The 23,377-nt window shown below is 37.0% G+C and overlaps 1 protein-coding gene across 2 annotated transcripts in view; it reads right to left on the bottom strand.

The window, feature by feature from the left end:
- fstl5 (follistatin-like 5) overlaps positions 1 to 23,377 on the bottom strand; it is a 150,656-nt gene that overhangs the window by 66,957 nt on the left and 60,322 nt on the right. For both annotated transcript variants that reach the window (XM_016232277.1, XM_016232278.1), the window contains exons 5-6: positions 11,024 to 11,220; positions 3,101 to 3,221 (exon numbers count right to left, since the gene is read on the bottom strand). In XM_016232277.1, the coding sequence (XP_016087763.1) occupies positions 3,101 to 3,221; positions 11,024 to 11,220 (318 nt within the window). The remainder of the gene's footprint in view (positions 1 to 3,100; positions 3,222 to 11,023; positions 11,221 to 23,377) is intronic.

Below are 23,377 nucleotides of genomic sequence, written 5' to 3'. Positions count from 1 at the left end.
GTCAGTGTGAACGCCCCTGAACAGGATCAATGAGTGTAGAAGTGGACTGAGAAAACGTACTGACAAGCGCCCATGCCATGGAAAAACAAGTCAGGATCAGGTGAATCTGAGAAGCTTATATCTGTGGGTAAATTGCACATATTCACACACTCTGTGGCAGGTATCTAAAGCAGCAGCTCACAGCATGAACCCTAGTGCTGTTGGTACAACAAACATGCACTGTTTATAAAGTAGTATTCTTCAAACTTTTAAAGAAAACATTTGTTCAAAGTGTCAGGAGCTGAATAGAGACAGTGTGAAGATGCTCTCTGAAGGCGTCCGACAAAATGTCTTGTTATCTTTCTATCTTTAAGTTTAAAAGAAAAGTGAAAGTAGCAATACATTTTTTTTCTTTGCCTTTTGGCCTGTTCCCATCTCACCCAAACTCCCGCTGAGATCAGTGAATGGGTACGGGGGCAGACTGAGGTTGCCATTTTCATCCCAAAACCTACTTCCTGTCTGAAAAGCTGCTTTATGCTCAAAAACCCAGTGTGTAATAGTGGGATTCTTGCAAAAAGGCTTCTATTGCAAGTGCATTATTGTCTTTTTTTTTTACCCCTTCTAGAACCACATGTTAAAAGTGTCGGCCCTTGCTGAATGTCAGTGCAAATTGAGTCAAATTGAAATGTCAGAGGAAGATGAGACTAAAAAGGAAAATGAGATGGAGCAGACGTGTTGAACGTTAGTGTAAAAGGTTGGAACACACTGCTTTTTTCCACATTTAGCCTGCAAGCCTTATTTTTACTCAGAATCTTTCAATAAGTGTCCTTTCTTGTGACATAAGGGATGTTTTAGCCTTCCATAGGGAGTTTGTATTTTATTACCAAGAACTCAAGGCTTTTATCTATATTGGGAACACTAATTTATTCTTTATTGGGATATAAATTCCATGAAGCGTTTCTACAAAGAGCCTAGAAATAGAATATAGGAGCAAAAGCCCTAAATAAGAAAAAAAGTCCTTGATTATTGATGGATTTCTATATTTTCATTTATTTATTTGTTAAATGTGTGTTTTTATATAAAATATACAATATTGTTCAATGTTTGGGGTCAGTAATCAGATACGATGCCTTAAGTGAATTAAAAGTTACAGGACAGACTTTTAAACTGTCATAGAAGGTTTCTATTTCAAATACTAACTGAATAGTTCTGAAAAAAAAACTCACTTTCGACAAAAATATTAACCAGCAGGACGGTTTTTAACATGCATAATAATAAATGTTCAAATTAGCATATTTCTGATTTCTGTAGGATCATGTGACACTAAAGACTGAAGTAAATTACATGAAAATATATCAAAATAGTTATTAAACAGCTATTTTAAATCATAATACTGTTTCACAATATTTAATGAATGCAGCCTTCGGGAGCATAAAAACTTTAAAAACATTAACATTAAAAAATAAAGCTAACCAGTGGACTGTCTCAGCTCAGTGAGGTCAGCCATGTCCACCTCTTCAACATAAAACATCTTTTATCCCTTCTATCCCTTTTGATCCCTATAGTCAATCCATTGAGTCTGAGCATTCATCTACTTTAGCAATATAACTTAGTTTCCAGGCTGACACAAATTCTCTATAACAAATGTTACTTGCATCTTGAGTCATGCAGTTAATTAGTGTGCCTCAATTTCTCTTCAGCAAATCCGTTAATGAGTGCACGAAAGAGGAAAATCTTACTCAGGCCGTCACTGTTCAGTGGCTTACTGAAAAATATGAGTGTAGACTTCAATTAGAGCTTAATTAGGATCCATTCACCTTTACGGTGACCGCGAGATCTGACTTTCTAACAGTGTGTTGTCAGAGTCACAGTCCATTTCAGAGGCCGCTGACCCCGTAGAATAGACTAATGGAAAAATGTAACTTCATTACAAGACATGCCAATAGTCTGAACTTGCCATGAAGAGCAGGGCTGGGATCCAAGAACCAGTTTTGGATAAGAGATAGTAATTTTTTACTGGAACCTGAATTTCATGATCTTTGGTTCTGTTCACAGTTATTTAATGCCTGCATTCTTCCACCTGCAGTGCAGACGAAAAATGTGAAAGTCTGTTTTATGTTTTTTAAGAGACCTTCAAAATAACTCAATACTGGTAAAACATCTATTATAATATAATGAAATGTGTAATTTATTTGTTGTTTAAAAAAAATACAGCAAATAATGAAAAACACATTGTAAGAATACATGGCTACTTTGGAATGGACATCAATGCAGAAAGATGTTTTTGCATCCAGAGGGTGAAGTTACAGCATCTAGATAACTAGACTACGCTAACCGGCCAAATCTCGAACCACTAGTGGCACTATGCCACTACTGACTAATTAAATATAATGAGAGAAAAAGACAGGGTGCTGCAAAATAGTACAAACACAAGAAACATAGTAGTCCTCGGTTGTTGCTTCATAAGACCCCAATATCATCAGGAGATGCAGGTATTAATTTTACATTTCCTGTACCTACTTTTTTGACTCTTAAAGTAATTGGAGTCAATTGACTTGCATTTTATGAATCAACAAGGATCATAGATTCAGCTAAAAGTCACCTTTAGTGTTCTACTAAAGAAAAAAGATCTTAGATGGCCTGAGGGTAAATTAACAGCAAAATTTCATACTGTATTTGGGTGAACCATTCCTTTAATTCATTGAGTAAATCAGTGGCTCTCAACTTACTCACTGAACTGCAAGTCATTACTTTCATCATGTCCAATCAGACGCAGAACTAGAATCATTAACTTTCTCAAAAGTCCAATTTCTAATGAAAAATAAACTATTCTGCTTCCACTGAGAACGAACAAATATTCAAATGACATAATAAATATTGCACAATGAAATAAAAAATGCTTACGCCTGTTACCGAGACTAAAATTGTGCTCAGAGATTCTTCATTAAAATGCTGCAATTATCCATTGTGCTATTAACAAATGACACTGAAAATACTGTACATGTCATAGTTACTAAAGGCACATCCAGCCCTGATAGTGCTAATTATGCAGCAGAAAAGTTCTCCCAGCTTTGTTCACTTCCATGTTTTAAGCATCACTTCATCAAAACCAGACACTCACCAAAAGCAGCGTAGAACTCCTCTCTGGTTAGGTGTTCGTCATCGTTGACGTCGTTATATTTGAACAGATCGAACAGAGTGCACTCTGATGCCGTCCTGCTGAGACCTTCCTGCTTGATGACCTGCACGACAACAAGATTAAAGATCATTAAATTCAAATCAGAACCTACTGTATGATGCTTTAACAAAGCAAATGCTTTTTGTGCACTGAATATAGCTCACGGTAATACTAATAAAAGTTGATGTTCGAATTTAAGGGCATGTTTGTTTACACAATTTTGGTGCTGTCTTGGGTCTCCACATGACGTCTGTAAAATCTCCATCCTGAAGCAAAAGCACTGCTCTAGTGTGCCATTCTGAATAATTAAAGATGTGATTCCTATCTGCATCAGACTTTGTGAATCCTGTCAGCTGGCAAACATCCAGAACTGAGCAAGATTTTATAACAGCCTTATGCTGGAAAACATGAGGGATTACTGTAAAATGTTCAATCATACATTCATCCATGCCAGAAATATCTGATAGTAATTACAGTTAGTGAAAGAAAGCTGGATGGATTGTTTATAATGAATGTTAGGGGTTAGATTCACTGTGGATTACAGTTAAGATTTTGAAAATGCCTTTAGCATATGCATATGAACAATCATACTTAACTTTGCTAATTGGTGTCCAATGGATTCAAAGTATTACTGAAAATGATACGAACTCCACATAATATAGACATGATCTTAGGACCATCTCCTGAAAGCTTTTTCATAGCCAGTGCTAAGACTGACCCAAACTAACCTTTATTATTACTAAAACCAGACCTGTGTGTTCAGATTCAATCCTGTCCTTTTATTATCTGTTGCAAATTCTAATCCTCTTATAGAGACTTGATACCAGCTCAGAAACTGACTGGCAACCCTCACTTTGACCTGTTTGGTATAGGCAGTTTTGATTTACCATTTATTTCGAAGACAAATCAAGCAAGCAAGCAAGCAAACTTTCAAATGCTGAAATTTGTCAAAGTACCACTTTGATCTGCATGCTACAGGGGATGTCAAAAAAGTTTTCCATAATGAATGGCTCTACACAACTGATTCACCGTGCTAAATGTTAACCTCAGAACAGCTTTAGGCACGTGCTTAATTCTTACACTTCTAACACAAAATTGGCTTGGAAAAGTGAAGTTTGAGCATCATTTGTTTGCAGTTTGATAATGCAGTGATGGACACATTTTAAAGTCTGTCTTAAGCATCCAAATATGCACTAGCAAAAAGTTATATATTTAAAATACATTTATTTCATACTAAGTATAGTTCAAAAGACTTTCTGATTAAAAAAAACTATAATTTTTTATTGAGTACTGCTTGTGCACAATGCACATTTCTTAAGATTAAGCCTAAAATGTGTTTTAATGTCACTATTGATGATGATTGTATGATCTTTGAATAATATCGGTCTTTAAATGCAAGGTAGTTAAAGTGTATCTAAAGTATGCTTGCAATAGTTCCACTTTAGCACAATCAGATATATTTCAGTATATCTTTAGGTGGATCTCAGCACTTTCGTAATTAAAGTGCATGGAGTACAACAATTTGTTGTTCCAATTTAGCAGACTTTAGGTATACCAGTTTTGTATACCAAAAGTACAATTGCAGGGTAGTTTTACATAAGTACACCAATATGTAAATATATTTGTAGTATACTTAGCATAAAATAAATGTATTTATTTATGTATATATTTGTATTTCACTATGGTGTTTTTGGACCATTTTATTCAAATATGTAATATTTTGTACCATGTATTTTAAGGCTTGGTATTTATCTTGTATTAAAGGAATAGTTCACCTGACTTTCAATAATCCAGTCCATTTAAGTCCATCAATTTATGTCTTGTGAAGTAAAAAGCTGCATGTTTTTAAGAAACAAAAGCACCATAGTTTGGTCCCACTTTATATTAAGTGGCCATAATACCTGTGTACTTACATAGTAACTAGATGTGTACATAGTATGTAACCACAGTGTAAGTACACATTGGTGCGTAGTATCTACAGCTGTAATGTTTGTGTAACTACACATATGTAACAACCCACTGAATGGTATGTGTAAGTACAAATGTGTAACGACATTGGTAACAACACTTGTTGGTAATGAAAGTACAAATGTGTAACAGGACTAACAGCACTTTTTGGTAAAGAAAGTGTTACACTTTATATTAGATTTACCTTGTAATTACTCTGATGTTACACAGCAGCGGCCAGTAAGTTAGGCTTTACATATAAATTGTGGTTGGTTTCCAGAATGTTACACTTTATATTAAGTGGACAGTTCCTGAGGAGTTACCATGTCACACTGGTATTACAGTGGTGCACCAACTCCACCAACTTGAGATCCAACTCCTCCCACTTTACATATCCCTAAACCTACCCATCTCCACCCCCTGGATCAAATTGTCCAATTACTCTTATACATGTTGTTGATACAAAATGTAGTTATATACAGTATGTCCTGTTACACATATGTACATACACAAACCATTCGGAGGGCTGTTACATGTGTGTAGTTACAGAAATAGTATAGCTCTAGATACTATGTACCAATGTGTACTTACATTGTGGTTACATACTACGTACACATCTAGTTACTATGCGAGTACACAGGTAGTAGGGTCACTTAATATATAGTGGGACCCATAGTTTTAACTTTTAAACCATTGCTCAAAATATGAGCAATGTTTTTTTTGGTGAACTACTACATTTAAAATCATTAAGTTTTAAGCACTTTCCAGCATGGTACAAAATGTATTAAATACATTATTTTAATATAAATACATCACTAAACATGCGATATGACATCAATGGTTGTAAAAATAAATAAATAAATAACTCATTCAATAAGTCAGAAAGGGTTGGTGGACTGTCCCTTCACTTTCTGCATGAAGATCATTTCAGGTGTACCAGAAAATATACTTGAGCAGAATACTAATGGAGTTTAATTGCTTTATTAGGACAGAATGTTTTGATTTTGCTGGAAGGCATTTCACTATGTTTCCATTTCTCTATCACCTCTTCGACCTGCGCTAGCTTCATGTCAAAAGGCCAAGCTTTTGTATTCAGGGCCGGTCAGAATTTTCACTTTATACATTGTCTTCGATCTGCCATGCATGAAAAGAGATCTATTCTTCTTCCACTGAGAATGAAGAAATATGCAAATGACATGAAAATATTGCACAATGAAATTGAAATGGCTCACGCCTGTAACCGTGAGTGAAAGTGTGTTCAGAGTTTTCTCTCTGGAGAAATATGAATAAATTCATATTTTGCACATTTTGCTGTGCACCGTATCTCTATGGACAGGTGTAATCTTTCTGCCGCAGGACAAGATAAAGCACAGCTGACCTGGGATCAGTCTATGAGCCAGTTATTAAAAAAGGAGACAAGCTCGCCTGCTCATTACGGTTTTTGAATTAATGCAATGAAACATGGCTAAAAGTGATCCCCAGCCATTCTCACAATATATCAGATTCAAGCATCAGATACCGTATAACTGTAAACAAAACAACATGCATTTGAACAATGGCTTTGATTGGACTTCAACATTTCTTTTTTTTTTTTTTACTTAAAGGGCCCTATTTTAACAATCTAAGCGCATGGTCTAAAGCGCACGGCGCAGGTGCACTTAGGGCGTGTCCGAATCCACTTTTGCTAGTTTAACGACGGGAAAACGATTGGCACGCCCGGGTGCATGGTCTAAACGGGTTGTCCCTATTCTCTTAATGAGTAATGGGTGTTTTTTGGGCGTAACATGCAAAAAACCAATCAGAGTGTCATCTCCCATTCCCTTTAAAAGCAAGTTTCGCTCGTGCCATGGCGGGTTTGCTATTTACATGGTGGAATGTAATTTTTCATTTTTAAAAATGTTTGTGTGCTACTGCGCGTCCCTGTGTGTGTAATAAGCAAAGTTTATGCGCATTGTGCACCCGCCTATAGGCACATATTACCAATGTCATTAAATAACAAAGAAAACATATTGTGCCAGACTTTAGACCAGGCTTTTGTTGGTCAATGGCACAGTCTATTTCAGTTGCCTCAAAATAGCAATGCGCCAGCAATGCGCCTGAACACCTTGTTTTCAGACCAGCACGCCCATGGGCGCACAAATGGGCGCAAATGCATTTGCTATTTAAACAACGCGGCGCAGGATGGGAAAATGGGAACTGCGTCGGGCTGAAACTAGCAAAAACACTTGCGCCGCGCCTTGCGCCGGGTGTATGATAGGACCCCATATGTTAAAGGGACAGTCCACCCACAAATGAAAATTCTGTCATGATTTACTCAATATTTACTCACTCCAAACCAGTATGAGATTCTTTCTTCTGTAAAATAGAAGATGTTTTAAAGATAACCAAACAGTTTCAGTTCCTGTTGACTAATACCTGTGTACTTACATAGTAACTAGATGTGTACATAGTATGTAACCACAGTGTAAGTACACATTGGTGCGTAGTATCTACAGCTGTAATGTTTGTGTAACTACACATATGTAACAACCCACTGAATGGTATGTGTAAGTACAAATGTGTAACGACATTGGTAACAACACTTGTTGGTAATGAAAGTACAAATGTGTAACAGGACTAACAGCACTTTTTGGTAAAGAAAGTGTTACACTTTATATTAGATTTACCTTGTAATTACTCTGATGTTACACAGCAGCGGCCAGTAAGTTAGGCTTTACATATAAATTGTGGTTGGTTTCCAGAATGTTACACTTTATATTAAGTGGACAGTTCCTGAGGAGTTACCATGTCACACTGGTATTACAGTGGTGCACCAACTCCACCAACTTGAGATCCAACTCCTCCCACTTTACATATCCCTAAACCTACCCATCTCCACCCCCTGGATCAAATTGTCCAATTACTCTTATACATGTTGTTGATACAAAATGTAGTTATATACAGTATGTCCTGTTACACATATGTACATACACAAACCATTCGGAGGGCTGTTACATGTGTGTAGTTACAGAAATAGTATAGCTCTAGATACTATGTACCAATGTGTACTTACATTGTGGTTACATACTACGTACACATCTAGTTACTATGCGAGTACACAGGTAGTAGGGTCACTTAATATATAGTGGGACCCATAGTTTTAACTTTTAAACCATTGCTCAAAATATGAGCAATGTTTTTTTTGGTGAACTACTACATTTAAAATCATTAAGTTTTAAGCACTTTCCAGCATGGTACAAAATGTATTAAATACATTATTTTAATATAAATACATCACTAAACATGCGATATGACATCAATGGTTGTAAAAATAAATAAATAAATAACTCATTCAATAAGTCAGAAAGGGTTGGTGGACTGTCCCTTCACTTTCTGCATGAAGATCATTTCAGGTGTACCAGAAAATATACTTGAGCAGAATACTAATGGAGTTTAATTGCTTTATTAGGACAGAATGTTTTGATTTTGCTGGAAGGCATTTCACTATGTTTCCATTTCTCTATCACCTCTTCGACCTGCGCTAGCTTCATGTCAAAAGGCCAAGCTTTTGTATTCAGGGCCGGTCAGAATTTTCACTTTATACATTGTCTTCGATCTGCCATGCATGAAAAGAGATCTATTCTTCTTCCACTGAGAATGAAGAAATATGCAAATGACATGAAAATATTGCACAATGAAATTGAAATGGCTCACGCCTGTAACCGTGAGTGAAAGTGTGTTCAGAGTTTTCTCTCTGGAGAAATATGAATAAATTCATATTTTGCACATTTTGCTGTGCACCGTATCTCTATGGACAGGTGTAATCTTTCTGCCGCAGGACAAGATAAAGCACAGCTGACCTGGGATCAGTCTATGAGCCAGTTATTAAAAAAGGAGACAAGCTCGCCTGCTCATTACGGTTTTTGAATTAATGCAATGAAACATGGCTAAAAGTGATCCCCAGCCATTCTCACAATATATCAGATTCAAGCATCAGATACCGTATAACTGTAAACAAAACAACATGCATTTGAACAATGGCTTTGATTGGGCTTCAACATTTTTTTTTTTTTTTTTTTTACTTAAAGGGCCCTATTTTAACAATCTAAGCGCATGGTCTAAAGCGCACGGCGCAGGTGCACTTAGGGCGTGTCCGAATCCACTTTTGCTAGTTTAACGACGGGAAAACGATTGGCACGCCCGGGTGCATGGTCTAAACGGGTTGTCCCTATTCTCTTAATGAGTAATGGGTGTTTTTTGGGCGTAACATGCAAAAAACCAATCAGAGTGTCATCTCCCATTCCCTTTAAAAGCAAGTTTCGCTCGTGCCATGGCGGGTTTGCTATTTACATGGTGGAATGTAATTTTTCATTTTTAAAAATGTTTGTGTGCTACTGCGCGTCCCTGTGTGTGTAATAAGCAAAGTTTATGCGCATTGTGCACCCGCCTATAGGCACATATTACCAATGTCATTAAATAACAAAGAAAACATATTGTGCCAGACTTTAGACCAGGCTTTTGTTGGTCAATGGCACAGTCTATTTCAGTTGCCTCAAAATAGCAATGCGCCAGCAATGCGCCTGAACACCTTGTTTTCAGACCAGCACGCCCATGGGCGCACAAATGGGCGCAAATGCATTTGCTATTTAAACAACGCGGCGCAGGATGGGAAAATGGGAACTGCGTCGGGCTGAAACTAGCAAAAACACTTGCGCCGCGCCTTGCGCCGGGTGTATGATAGGACCCCATATGTTAAAGGGACAGTCCACCCACAAATGAAAATTCTGTCATGATTTACTCAATATTTACTCACTCCAAACCAGTATGAGATTCTTTCTTCTGTAAAATAGAAGATGTTTTAAAGATAACCAAACAGTTTCAGTTCCTGTTGACTTTCATTGTATTTTTTTTTCATAAAATACTGCAACCGAGACTGTTTAGTTCTTAACAATATCTTATTTTGTGTTCCAAAGAAGAAAGAAAGCCATACGGGTTTTTATTTATTCTGTACACTCATAAACCCATATTAGTTAAATGTTTCCCCTTTCATCTCTTTTCTATTTTCAATAAAACCTCATCTATATGTGAGCAGGTAGATGTTTCCTTGGCAACATATTTAATTTAGCACATTTTCACAAAAATCAGCACATTTACAGTGCATGCACACCAATACGCTGATAAATGCCAAAAATCAATTCACTAAAATAACCCAATTTACCCATTTACATTCAAATCAATAACCTGGCAATGCAAGTAAACCTCATTTACAAGACCACATTAAAAAATTTGATTATTCCCAGGTGGTAACATTAAAACGTAAGCATCCATGTATTCTATATGTGAGCAGTGATGTTAAATAAAGCATAAAAACCACAGAATGTTCCAAAATGTCTCGTACAGACTCATTCACCGCTCATATTTGAAGATTCTATGACTGAGCACATTTTGTTTTATAATTTCTTAGGTCAAAGTCAAAGTTTGAGATATATTCTCTCCTCTAAATTAAAATGATTTTATGTGTTTACATGATCACGTGTATTGTTGGCTTATTAAGCATAATTGGTTTAAGAACATGTATACAAAGCACTCAATATTCAATATATCATAAACATCCAAATGTTTTCATTTGCACGTTATAAAAACGTGCATGAAAGAGTAATGCAGCAAAGGCACTAAAGGCTCACTCAACAGGCCCAGAACATTGTGGCCCCAATCCATCCTTCCTGTTTAACCTTGCAACATCTCTATTTTTCTCTTTTATCTGAAAATTGACCTCTTCTGTTGGTTTGAAAATGGTTATTTAGATAAAATCATCATCATAAAAACATCATGACAGACGCGTGTTAAGAAGGTCAAGAAATGGCACCTAATTGCAACGTCAATTAAACGGGTGAAAGAAAAGAAAGAGATTGATTTTGTCACACTCTTGTTCAGTCTTACCTGTGAGAGCTCACTGCTGTCAACTCTTCCATTACCATCTGCGTCAAAGCGCTTGAACATCATGTCCACCAGATGCTTCCTAGTTGCCATATCGTTCTCGTGGCTGCCATGGTTACCGGGGGTCAAGTACCTCTGAGCGTGTAAGTCCAACATCTTGGTCTTCAATTTTTTATAATCTCCCAGACGACAGTTATCATCTGTGAAGAGTGGGAGAGAAATGCTGGTCAGATGCTGGTACATGGAGATGAATTCGCTGTTCTGCAGCATTACTAATTAATCTATACTGTGGCAATATGGAGCCCTTTTCAAAAATGGCCATGTGAGGAATCTAACATGTCTGTCATGTAAATAAATGATGAGAATTTGCAGATTTTGTGGATCTCACAAGAAGAATCGGAAGAACTTGAAGATTTTCAAAGGCATTGGTATTTATACATTTGGCAGGCAATTTCATCAAATAACGTATTATAATGCATTCAAGTTATGTGTTTTATCATTATGCATTCCCTAGGAATCAAACCCTAGAACTTGGCATTATTAGCACTATGTTTTACTAGACTCAGGAATGAAAAATGACAATGAAATCTAAATAGATGTCAATACTGATCCTCAACAGAACTGTATTCTTGACTGTAAACATTAAAAACACTGAATCTCTGCTTTTTACACACACACACACACACACACACAGACACACACACACACACACACACACAGACACACACACACACACACACACACACACACACACACACACACACACATTATAGGTTTATTTATATTTCATCTAAAGAAACCTTTTAATTTTGCTTTTCAGAAACAGGGTTTCAATGATGACTAAATAATACACATATAGTGTAAAAGTACTATTTTTTTCCACAGTTTTTTTTATAAACATTGGCACGACTTTGATTACCTGTGGTCCAACAACTGCTGTACTGATATTCATATAAAACAAACGGCCATCATATATTTCATACAACAGTTACAGTATATATTTCAAGTTAATATTAAGCCAGTTACTTTGTATGATTTTGTTCCACAAATGCAAATAGCTACAAACAAAGCCTCAACAGAACAGCTGCATGGCTCCAAACAAAAGTTGCTAATTCGGAATACATCGACGTTACAGTCACGTGTTTTCATTCCTGAATGAATCAGCATTTTAAATTAATCTTTTGAATGAACAATTCAATGACTCACTCATGAAGACAGTTACTTGCTGCAACCTATTTGCATAACTATGCTATGTTGCGATGCCGATCAAAAATGACAAAAGACTACACTGCTGTCGTGACAATGCTAATGGGTTGCAGAAAAAGAATCGCTCTGTGTTACGCAAACATGGCAGAGGAGGACAGACTCTGTGGATTATTCTAGCAATCGTGTCAGAGAAAGCTCTGGAAAGGTGTTAGGGACTTGAAACAGTTGCTAGAAACAACGGCTGGGAAGTCTTGTCAAAAAGCATTTGACAATATTTGAGATGTTTTTGTCATTATATGTAGCCCAGGTGGTGCAGTGTGGCTTCTTGTGAGAATACCGATGTTGTTTCTGGAGCATAAGAGATGGATAATGAAAGGCAGAAGCAGAAATGAAAGCTAGAGAGGGAAAAACAAGGAGGTTGAGGAAAAGCGGCTGGTTTTAAAGACTGTCAGAGTAGTTTCACTGACAGATGTCAAGTCAGTCACAGCTCATCTCCACATGACTGCACCACTAACTGCAATGTGTGTGTGTGATATACTGAGATATATGAATATATATGTCTGAGCCTGGTGTGTGTGTGTGTGCTGATCAGCTATAGCGTGCCACACATCACAAAATGGCCTCTATTTGACAAGCCACCATGGCAGGAAAGCTTCCTACTTTAGAAATGGCAGAATGAATAAAAGATAAATGGCTGTCTACCATCTACCTTGCCCAGAGGAGATGAAGGTCAGTGTCGTCAAACCTGTGTGTGTGTATGTGTGCACGTTTGCACACACGGCACATTAGTATTCACATTTTTTGGCACGGTGGCAAATGAAGAACTGCATGTCTTCTATCATATTCCAGAACTGCAGATGTGTGACCGGGGGAATATTCATACTGCATCATCCACCTGTGATTTGACAGCTGTACAGTTCCCAGCAATGTTGCAACTGTGCAGAAGGCAAACTCTAAAATGTGTGGAAAGCTGGAGATTTCTTGAATCAGAGCTACGTGAATGAGCTGTGTTTCAACAGGAGTCCATCTGCCCTTTGCTTTGATTTTCAGTGTGGACTGAAGCTGTGAGGAATCATGTTTGTGGAAATACGCAGCAAAGATTAATTTTCAGTACAGAGATATTATAGTGACACAACAGGGAGTTGAAAAAATAATGACTTCCAAAAATACAGAAACCCACAGATGCCATGCAATACTTTTTTTGTTCTCTTGTTTACTTGAGAAGACTTATTTTTCTTGTGATCTTAATTTAAAAGTTATCTTGGGGGGAAAAAAACAACCTTTTGTGTTAAAGCTTAAATAGTTGCATCTTCGGGGCTAAAAGTCTTCAAGAGATCCACTTAACTTCCCAGAAAAAGTTAAAACAATCAAAATTCCCGAAATAAGTTCAGTCAATATGTTTGGATGTGTGCATGTATATGAAATTCAGGAATGCAAAACTAGTAAGCCAATAATTATTTTCATATTATGGCTGAAAACAAGTAAATGACCAAATAAATAAATTAATCAATAATAATAATAAATTGTTTGTTTTAAATGTTAGTCAATATAGGCATCACAGCATTTAAATGTACATTATGAAAAAACTAAAGTTCATTTTAATATTTAGATTAAATTTAACAGTGTTATGAAAGTATTTGAATTACAATACAATAAATATTTACCAATACATTCTACATTATATGCATACATTTAATATATCCCTAATAAAATTAAGTATATATTTGGAAATGCATTGGAATTATTCAGGTTAGCAGCCAAACAACTGTGTAGAAGTACAAAATAAACAAATAAATAAATACATACATAAAGAAAGAAAGAGAATCCACAATAATCTCTCCAAGATGGCTCATGTATCCAGGATGCAATCACTAGTGATTAATTTTGTTTCACTCAGACAGCACATAAATACACAGCATACATACGTAGTTTCAAAGCAGCATTAAAAAGGACAATATAATGTAATGGAGTATCATAACTAGTGTCTCCTTTTGCATATATGTTAACTGCTCAGACCGGCAGTTGCATTTACGTGAATGTGGGCGACTGGTAAAACACAAGTACTGTTGTCATGACATTCAACATGATTTCAGTAATCTACGCATGAGAATGTGAATCTTTTTATGCCATATGTTACTTTATGCTCCATTTCACAATATGTGGGTGCTTATACCAAAAGCATTCAAAACGCCTGCCTGACAGAAATAGGTTTTACTTCATTACATAAATTAGAAGGAACATTGTTTCCAAGTGCTCTGTCTATGCATTCTCCAAACTTCTCACACAAAGAAGCACATTTACAAAGTTCTACAATGACCTTCCTGTCTTCATCCCTCAGCGGGTTTCTTATGGCTGAGGGCTATTAAACATATATCCGTCCTCTAATGTACAACACAACTGAGACTTCTAGTGCTATAGAAGGTCACTGATAATGGATCCATCATGCAACTGTTTCTCATCTCAGTAAACATGTGCTCACCAGGTCAGGTAGTAATAGCACTCCGACCATTTCTAAAAAGAACCAAGATTTGGTCTCTTGTGTTCTTGCATAAATGAAAGTATGACGGCATTGCTCACATAGCACATGTGCAGTTGATGGTTGTGACCCTTGGCGCAGCAGCTAAAAGCGTGCCATGGCTGGTTGCCCATCCTGATGGGAATTCTGGTCATCATATTACTTTGAAAAAGTCAGGAGCTGTGACTAACAAGTTTGTGATGGGCATTTCAAGACACGCAGACAAATGAAAGTGTTAGGCTGTGTCTAACGGACTGTGGATTGCTGCTGTTAATTAGAACCGGTGGAATCATTTAAAAGATGGAGCACTCAGAAATGAGGTCACAACAATATACATTAATCTAAATACCGTCATGGACAATGTATGATAGTATCAATGCTTAGAATATACACAATCTTTCATTTAAAATTCAATATGATTTAATATAATTGTGTGTGTGTGTTATTTATACTGCAAGTTTAATTAGCTTTTATTTTTACATGTTCTGTTTTTATTTTATTTTTAGCCAAAGTTTGAGTTATTTTGGTATTTTTTGTTGTTTTGATAATTTTTTTTTATATATCTGTTTTTACAAATTTTTTATTGAAGTTTCAGTTTTAGTTATTTTAGTACATCAAGCTAAACTAAATTAAAATAAGAAATGTTGCTGAACTGGCTGAAATAAAACAAGTATTTTATTAAATTTTTTTCAGTTAAAGGAATATTGTTTTATTGTTTTAGTTAACTTTAATAACTCTGGTTCAGTAAGCGCTTTTTTAAGAAACGAGAACTTTTATTCAGGAAGGATGCATTAAATTGATCAAAAGTGACAGTAAAGTTATTTGTAATGTTACAAAAGATTTCTATTTCAAATGAATTTCTGTAATCCTAATGTATCACGGTTACATTAAGCAGCACAACTGTTTTCAACATAATAAGAAAAAATGTTTGAGCACCAAATCAGCATAATAGAATGATTTTTTTATACAAGCTTTGTCAAGCCTACATTCAAAGATGGTCTTGATATTTCTTGTAAAAAAATGTATTCTACATCCTTACATTCAAATTATATCCTGCTTGCTTTCTCAATTCAAATTTCTTAAACTGGAATTTAAAAAGTATTCTCAATTCAGTTTTGAATGGCTCTGCACTTCACTGTCGGACTATACGCCAGAGCCTCGTGAAACTGTTCAGATTCAGAACATCCATATTCTTTGACAAGCATTACACAAATGCATTGCTAAGCACAAAGACATTTAGTACAAGCCATAAAACCACTCTCAAGTAGCCTGCGTGATTTACTTTGAATGTATGTCCAGGCAGCCTAGAGGAATGACACAGAGGAAAAGCAGATTGATCTTTCCCCATTTGAAACGGGTTTAGATGGCCACCTGCATCCATATCTGCATGTTTGATCCACTGCATGTGACGCATAGGACCCTGATTCACTTTGAATACCATGCTAGTACTGTACATCTAGTCAGATCAGATGAAATTCAGTCCTGTCCGAAGGTGGGTTTAGAATGGCTTGAGGGACAGCTAATTAACATTAATGAGCCAATTTGATCATTTAGATAATTATGAGGGAATAATAACCTCATTAAGATATAATAACAAAACGGGCATGCTGTAAGTCATTATTTTGGGTGAATATCACAGATAAAATATCATCACTCAGCTGAGATCGCTCATCAGCACCTTTAATGTTACATGCTCCTTGACCTTGTCTGTCTAGCTTGATTTAAAAGGACCCCAAATTGAAAATTCTTTCATCTTTTACTCATCTATTGTCATTTGAAAACTTGCATTCTTCTGTGGAACACACAAAATGAGATCTCAACTGTTATTATTCTGTCATTAAATGATCTCTTACACTTATTTTAGTAAGAAACAGGCCTTTTATTTGTAACAATTGAGGTAATAATCAATCAATCAATCAATCAATCTATCTATCTATCTATCTATCTATCTATCTATCTATCATTGTTTAACAAAGCCGACAAGGCTGTAGACTGTATATCATTTAAATGAGACAATGACATGAAGATTTTCTTTGCTGGTGCTATAGTTTGCAGAGTGTGATGAAAATGAAAGCAAAGCAAGTTTTCTGTCTTGCAAGTAGGTGCTGATTTTATGTGATTTTTTTAACGCTGATTTTAACTTTTAATGACGCCAGAAGTTTCTCTTCACAAAATATTGTTAAGCATATGGATATAACAAAACATATTTAAAAGAATAGCATAATAAACCTCTTTTGGGATTAAAAAACTCGATTCCTCCAATTATTTTGGTCTCTTTATTTTTCTCTACATTTTGTGCATCACTACTGCTAAACCTGAGATATTTTTTTATGGCTGTTGTATTGATGCCATGTGAGCTGCCCAGATCAGTGTAACAGCAGTAGGGTCAACATTGCTCTACATGCTCTATACATCAAACACACACATGGCCTCAGTCTCTGCTTCGGTCTGAGGTCGCTGACTCTGCTTTTTAAGGGCACGGGGCCAGTGCCATTGCTGTCAAGTTCTGGCGCTGCAGAAATGGATGTGTGAACGCAGTGGGCTGTAAAGTCTGTTCTCTCTCTCTCTCGCTGCACTTGACCACCTAACATCTCACTGGAGAATTTCACAGGCAGTGCATTCAATAGCAATCTACCTGCCGCTGGATATCCACATGAGTTGTTGCAATGACAAATTTACAACTCTCTGGCAAGCTATTATTCAGGCTCTCCCAGTGTGATGTGCAAGTGGAAAACTTTGCATTTTGTCCTTTTTCCTGTTTCCCCCCTCCCCCTTTTGTCTTCATTGTTTTTGTCTCTCTCGGTCTCAGTAGTGCTGCTTTATTCTACATAAAGTAAGTCATCTTCTCCAGCTGTCTACCTCTCGTTTCACCTCTAATTTGATTTCCACACTCTCTTTTCTCCTGTCACTGGTTCTTTCTATTCTCCTCTCTTACCCCTGTCCCTTTATCTCTGATTTCTCACTTTCGCAGATGCTGGTGCACCTTTGAGGAGCTCATTACCTGCCGGCAGACGCGGATGTGGCTTCTCTTCAGGCTGGAGGTGACAGTGACATTAAAACAGCTCAGGGTCTTATTATCACTCTTCTAAAACTGCAACAGAACAACCTCTTTCTCCTTCTCACTCTTTCTGTATTTGAGCTATAAGAAATATAACAATTTTTTTATTTTTATTTATTTTTTATTGACAATATTCAGATTTTTTTAAAAGCCTCAAGTAAGCTTATAAAAATGTGACAATTTGTCAAACATTATGACTGCAATTTGAAAAGCAGTATGATCTCATTTATGATGATTAACATCTCATTAAACATACCAGTGACAAATCACAATAAAACAGCAACTTTTTACATTCAACAGGGTTTGAAATTATGTATTTAAATATTTCAATACTATTTATATAATTTATATTTTATATATTAATAAACAACATATATAACATATAACAACACACACACACAAATTAAAGTTTTATTTAAATTAATAATAATAAAATGTATATTTATTTGATTAATCAGTGAGCCATTCATAAAGACAGTTCCTGAACGAATCTATTGAATTCAAAATTCATTGACTCACTCATAAACACTTGATTTGTTCCTGAATAACCCAGTATTTTTAAATGAATCAGTTGAGTGAATGGTTCAAATGATCCACTCATCGAAGGCTTGTCACTTGTTGCCACCTACTGGCATCCGCTGAAATAGCAGCTGAAACAATCTAAATAAACAGACTGCCAGTCTGTCTGAAAAACACACTTGGAACACTGTTTGTGCATTAGACTTCTATAAAAAATTTTGCACAATTTTTTGTAATGATAAAAATGTGTACAACAGAATATGAACTCATTGCACCTGCTGAAATTGAGTTTTTGTGGGAAGTTCAACACCATATTTATAGAGAAAATTAAGCCCACCTTGAAGCACTCAGTGTATATATTTATTAAAGCACAGCTGTTTGCAGTTAATAAAACACAAGGCCCCATCAGATTTGATTTCGCAGACTCAAGCACTGTACTCTAGCCAGTTTTAACAAGGTCAGTGGAGGCAAAATTCACAGTTTAACTGCTGAAGGTCCCATACACACTCAGAGGAACTGACTTTGACAGACATAATGAGTGAGAGGCTGACAAGGCCATCTTGTCAAGAAGTACAATATTTGGGCATGGCTCAGCTGAGCCGGCCACCCTGAGGGTCAGTGACAGAGAGAGACTAGATATGAGAGGAGGACAGAGAGATTTCTTAAGGCTCTGTCACTCTCTTCTTCTGTGTGAGGCTGTTTTTAGGCACTGGTATCAGATGAATTTGACTGAGCTGCTGTTGTGGTCAAGAGTTGCTGTTGATGAATTCTGCCATTGAGGACTAGGGAACAACAGGTAGAAGAAGAGATATATTACCTGATACCATCAGCAGAAGAGAGGATAAACAAGACAAAGAAGGACCATCTGTTGTATTCAGAATACATTTGTGACAGAAGGAGGAACAAAAAAGCTTCCTGATCTTGTAGGTTTTGTCAGAGGAAGGAGAAAACAATCATTATGAATAATCAGGGAGACAAAACAATAGTAATATAGTTCAATACACAAGTAGAAATATTTATCAAACTGTAATGTGTAGGTGTAAATTAATCTCACTGTGATATTAATTAACACTAGTCTCGTGTGTGTGTGTGTGTGTGTGTGTATATATATATATATATATATATACTGTATATATACAGTATATATATACAGAGGGTAAAATAAGTATTGAACACGTCACCATTTTTCTCAGTAAATATATTTCTAAAGGTGCTGTTGACATGGAATTTTCACCAGATGTCGGTAAAAACCCAAGTAATCCATACATACAAAGACAAACAAAACAAATAAGTTCAGAAATTAAGTTCTGTGTAATAAAGTGGAATGACACAGGGAAAAAGTATTGAACTCATGAAGAAAGGGAGGTGCAAAAAGGTATGGAAAGCCAATACACCAGCTGAAATCTATCAGTAATAAGAAAGCAATCGTGCCCCTTGTCAGTGGAAATTAATATTAGCTGGTTCAGTCTCAACTGATGGCCTATAAAAAGGTGTCTCATGACCAATGTGTCACACAAGAAACATTTCATGATGGGTAAAAGCAAAGAGCTCTCTCAAGACCTTCGCAACCTTATTGTTGCAAAACATACTGATGGCATTGGTTACAGAAGCATTTCTATATTTCTTAATGTTCCAGTGAGCACTGTTGGGATCATAATCCGGATGTGGAAAGAACAATATTTCACCATAAACCGGCCACGACCAGGTGCTCATCACAACATTTCTGACAGAGTGAAAATAATTATCAGAAGAGTTGTCTAAGAGCCAAGGACCACTTGTGGAGAGCTTAAGAAAGATCTGGAATTAGGAGGTACAATTGTTTCAAAGAAAACAATAAGTAATGCACTCAACCGCCGTGGCCTGTATACATGCTCACCACACAAGACTCCATTGCTGAAGAAAAAGCATGTTGAAGCTCGTTTAAGTTTGCTGCACAACATTTAGACAAACCTGTGAAATACTGGGAGAATATAGTCTGGTCAGATGAGACAAAAATTATACTCTTTGGATGCCATAATACACATCATGTTTGGACGTCAAATGGCACTGCACATCACCCCAAAACATCATGGTGTTGCACTGGCAAAATTGATATAATTGAAGGAAGGATGAATGGAAAAATGTACCGAGACATTCTTGATAAAAATCTGCTGCCATTTACCAGGATGATGAAGATGAAATGAGGGTGGACATTCCAGCGAGACAATGATCCCAAACACACAGCCAAGGAAACTCTCATTTGGTTTCAGAGAAAGAAAGTAAAGCTGCTATAATTAGTTAGTTAGTTAGTTACATTTATATAGCGCTTTTCTGGGTACTCAAAGCGCTTTACATGAAAGCAGGGGAATCTCCTCAACCACCACCAGTGTGCAGGATCCACCTGGATGATGTGATAAAAATGTACCGAGACATTCTTGATAAAAATCTGCTGCCATTTACCAGGATGATGAAGATGAAATGAGGGTGGACATTCCAGCGAGACAATGATCCCAAACACACAGCCAAGGAAACTCTCATTTGGTTTCAGAGAAAGAAAGTAAAGCTGCTATAATTAGTTAGTTAGTTAGTTACATTTATATAGCGCTTTTCTGGGTACTCAAAGCGCTTTACATGAAAGCAGGGGAATCTCCTCAACCACCACCAGTGTGCAGGATCCACCTGGATGATGTGATGGCAGCCATATTGCGCCAGAACGCCCACCACACACTAGCTTATTGGTGGAGAGGAGACAGAGTGATGAAGCCAATCAGTGTATGAGGATGATTAGGAGGCCATGATGGTCAGAAGCAAATTTGGCCAGGATGCCGGCGTTTTACCCCTACTCTTTTTCGAAGGACATCCTGGGATTTTTAATGACCACAGAGAGTCAGGACCTCAATTTAACATCTCATCCGAAGGATGGTGCTTTTTACAGTATAGTGTCCCCGTCACTATACTGGGGCATTAAGACCCACCCAGACTGCAGGGTGAGCACCCCCTGCTGGCCTCACTAACACCTCTTCCAGAGAACGCCCACCACACACTAGCTTATTGGTGGAGAGGAGACAGAGTGATGAAGCCAATCAGTGTATGAGGATGATTAGGAGGCCATGATGGTCAGAAGCAAATTTGGCCAGGATGCCGGCGTTTTACCCCTACTCTTTTTCGAAGGACATCCTGGGATTTTTAATGACCACAGAGAGTCAGGACCTCAATTTAACATCTCATCCGAAGGATGGTGCTTTTTACAGTATAGTGTCCCCGTCACTATACTGGGGCATTAAGACCCACCCAGACTGCAGGGTGAGCACCCCCTGCTGGCCTCACTAACACCTCTTCCAGCAGCAACCTAGTTTTCTCAGGAGGTCTCCCATCCAGGTACTGACCAGGCTCAACCCTTCTTAGCTTCAGTGGGCAACCAGTCTTGGGCTGCAGGGAGATTTGGCTGCTGGCCATTTGACCCAGAATGACCCAGCCAATCACCTGACTTGAATCCAATAGAAAAATCTATGGAAAGAACTACAGACCAGAGTTCATAGAAGAGGCCCACAGAACCATCAAGATTTGAAGACTGTTTGTGTGGAAGAATGGGCTAAAATCACACCTGAGAAATGTATGCGACTAGTTTCTTCATACAGCAGGCATCTTGAAGCTGTCATTACCAACGGCCAACGGTCATTACCAAAGGCTTTTGTACGAAGCATTAAACAAATTTCAGTAAGCGTGTTCAATACTTTTTCCCTGGGTCATTCCATTTTATTACACATAACTTAATTTCTGAACTTATTTGTTTTGTTTTCTTTGTATGTATGAATTACTTGGGTTGTTACCGACATCTAGTGAAATTTTTTTGTCAACAGCACCTTTAGAAATATGTTTACTGAGAAAAATGGTGACGTGTTCAATACTTATTTTACCCACCGTATATATGAGCAATATCACTCGAGTACGAAAAACAACAACGGAGTGTCTTTAAAAACCTTTTTGTGCAGAACTACTTCCTTCCGCCACACATTCAAATCTCAGTTTGACAGTTTAACGGCTGAGTTGAAGCCTCCTTTACTAATTTGAAAACGTCACTTATAACTTATCACTAGTAACGAAGGAACGTTGAGTTGCTTCATTAAAAACTTATTGTATTACTTAATTAAAAGCTCACTGTGTTATGTAGAGTATTGTGAGAGAGAGATGGACTGAGCGAGTGCGATTACCTGCATCTGATACAGCATTCATTCTTCAGCTCAATCTAATATTAAAAATAAAAGATTAGTTTCAATGTCCGCTGAGGAAAGCATTATCTTTGAAGTACTGTCTTTCATCTGTTAAGGGTGATTTCCGATGACAGCGCTGCTCAGTGCATTTGTTAACTGCGTCTTACAAGCTGTTATTAAAAATAACTTCCGTTTTAGTCTCTTTCAATGTAAAAGTCTTAAATGCTGACTCGTAAAACAGTCACTTGTCGCATCTAATGGCGGAACAATGTCACAAAAATCACCATCACGAACACACACACTGTTTCCTAATACTAAATACTACTATGTATATAAAATATTATTTATTGAATAATAAACAACAACAACAGCCATCATAAAAGCCATGCTCTAATATACAGCATTAAAGTTACTTAAAATATACCGTGATGAGATTTTGCCTTCAGCTGAAATTATTTGCTCTGGAACAAAAAATAGATTAATGAGACCAAAGACTTCCAGTCAGATTTACCCAAAACAAATTATATCTCATGTTTAACCACTATAGAGACATTAGAGCAAGTGGCAAATTCCATAAGTTCTGGCCGAGGTGAGGCTGCTCTGGCGGGTTCATGAGCGCTGAACAGCCCCAGACGCCCTGGAGCTCACGTCTCTGAAAACGTCGAAGCAAATTTTCAAATAGACATTATCTTTATTAACAAACTGTAGATTTGAAGTCTAAACAAGTACATTCTCGCCTAAAAACCTTTTAAAACTACATTCCGTGACACAAAAACAGTATTATTTATACATTTTAGAGGATTTGGGTGTCCGACATGACACTCGCTGTGAGAAATACTGGAAGCGGAGTGATACAAGCGGTGAAAGGG

This window comes from Sinocyclocheilus grahami, unplaced genomic scaffold (genome assembly GCF_001515645.1).
Source record: "Sinocyclocheilus grahami isolate Dianchi unplaced genomic scaffold, SAMN03320097.WGS_v1.1 scaffold409.1, whole genome shotgun sequence".
NCBI lineage: Eukaryota > Metazoa > Chordata > Actinopteri > Cypriniformes > Cyprinidae > Sinocyclocheilus > Sinocyclocheilus grahami.
Note: the sequence above shows the minus strand (reverse complement) of the source record. Positions and strands in the feature narration are given on the sequence as shown.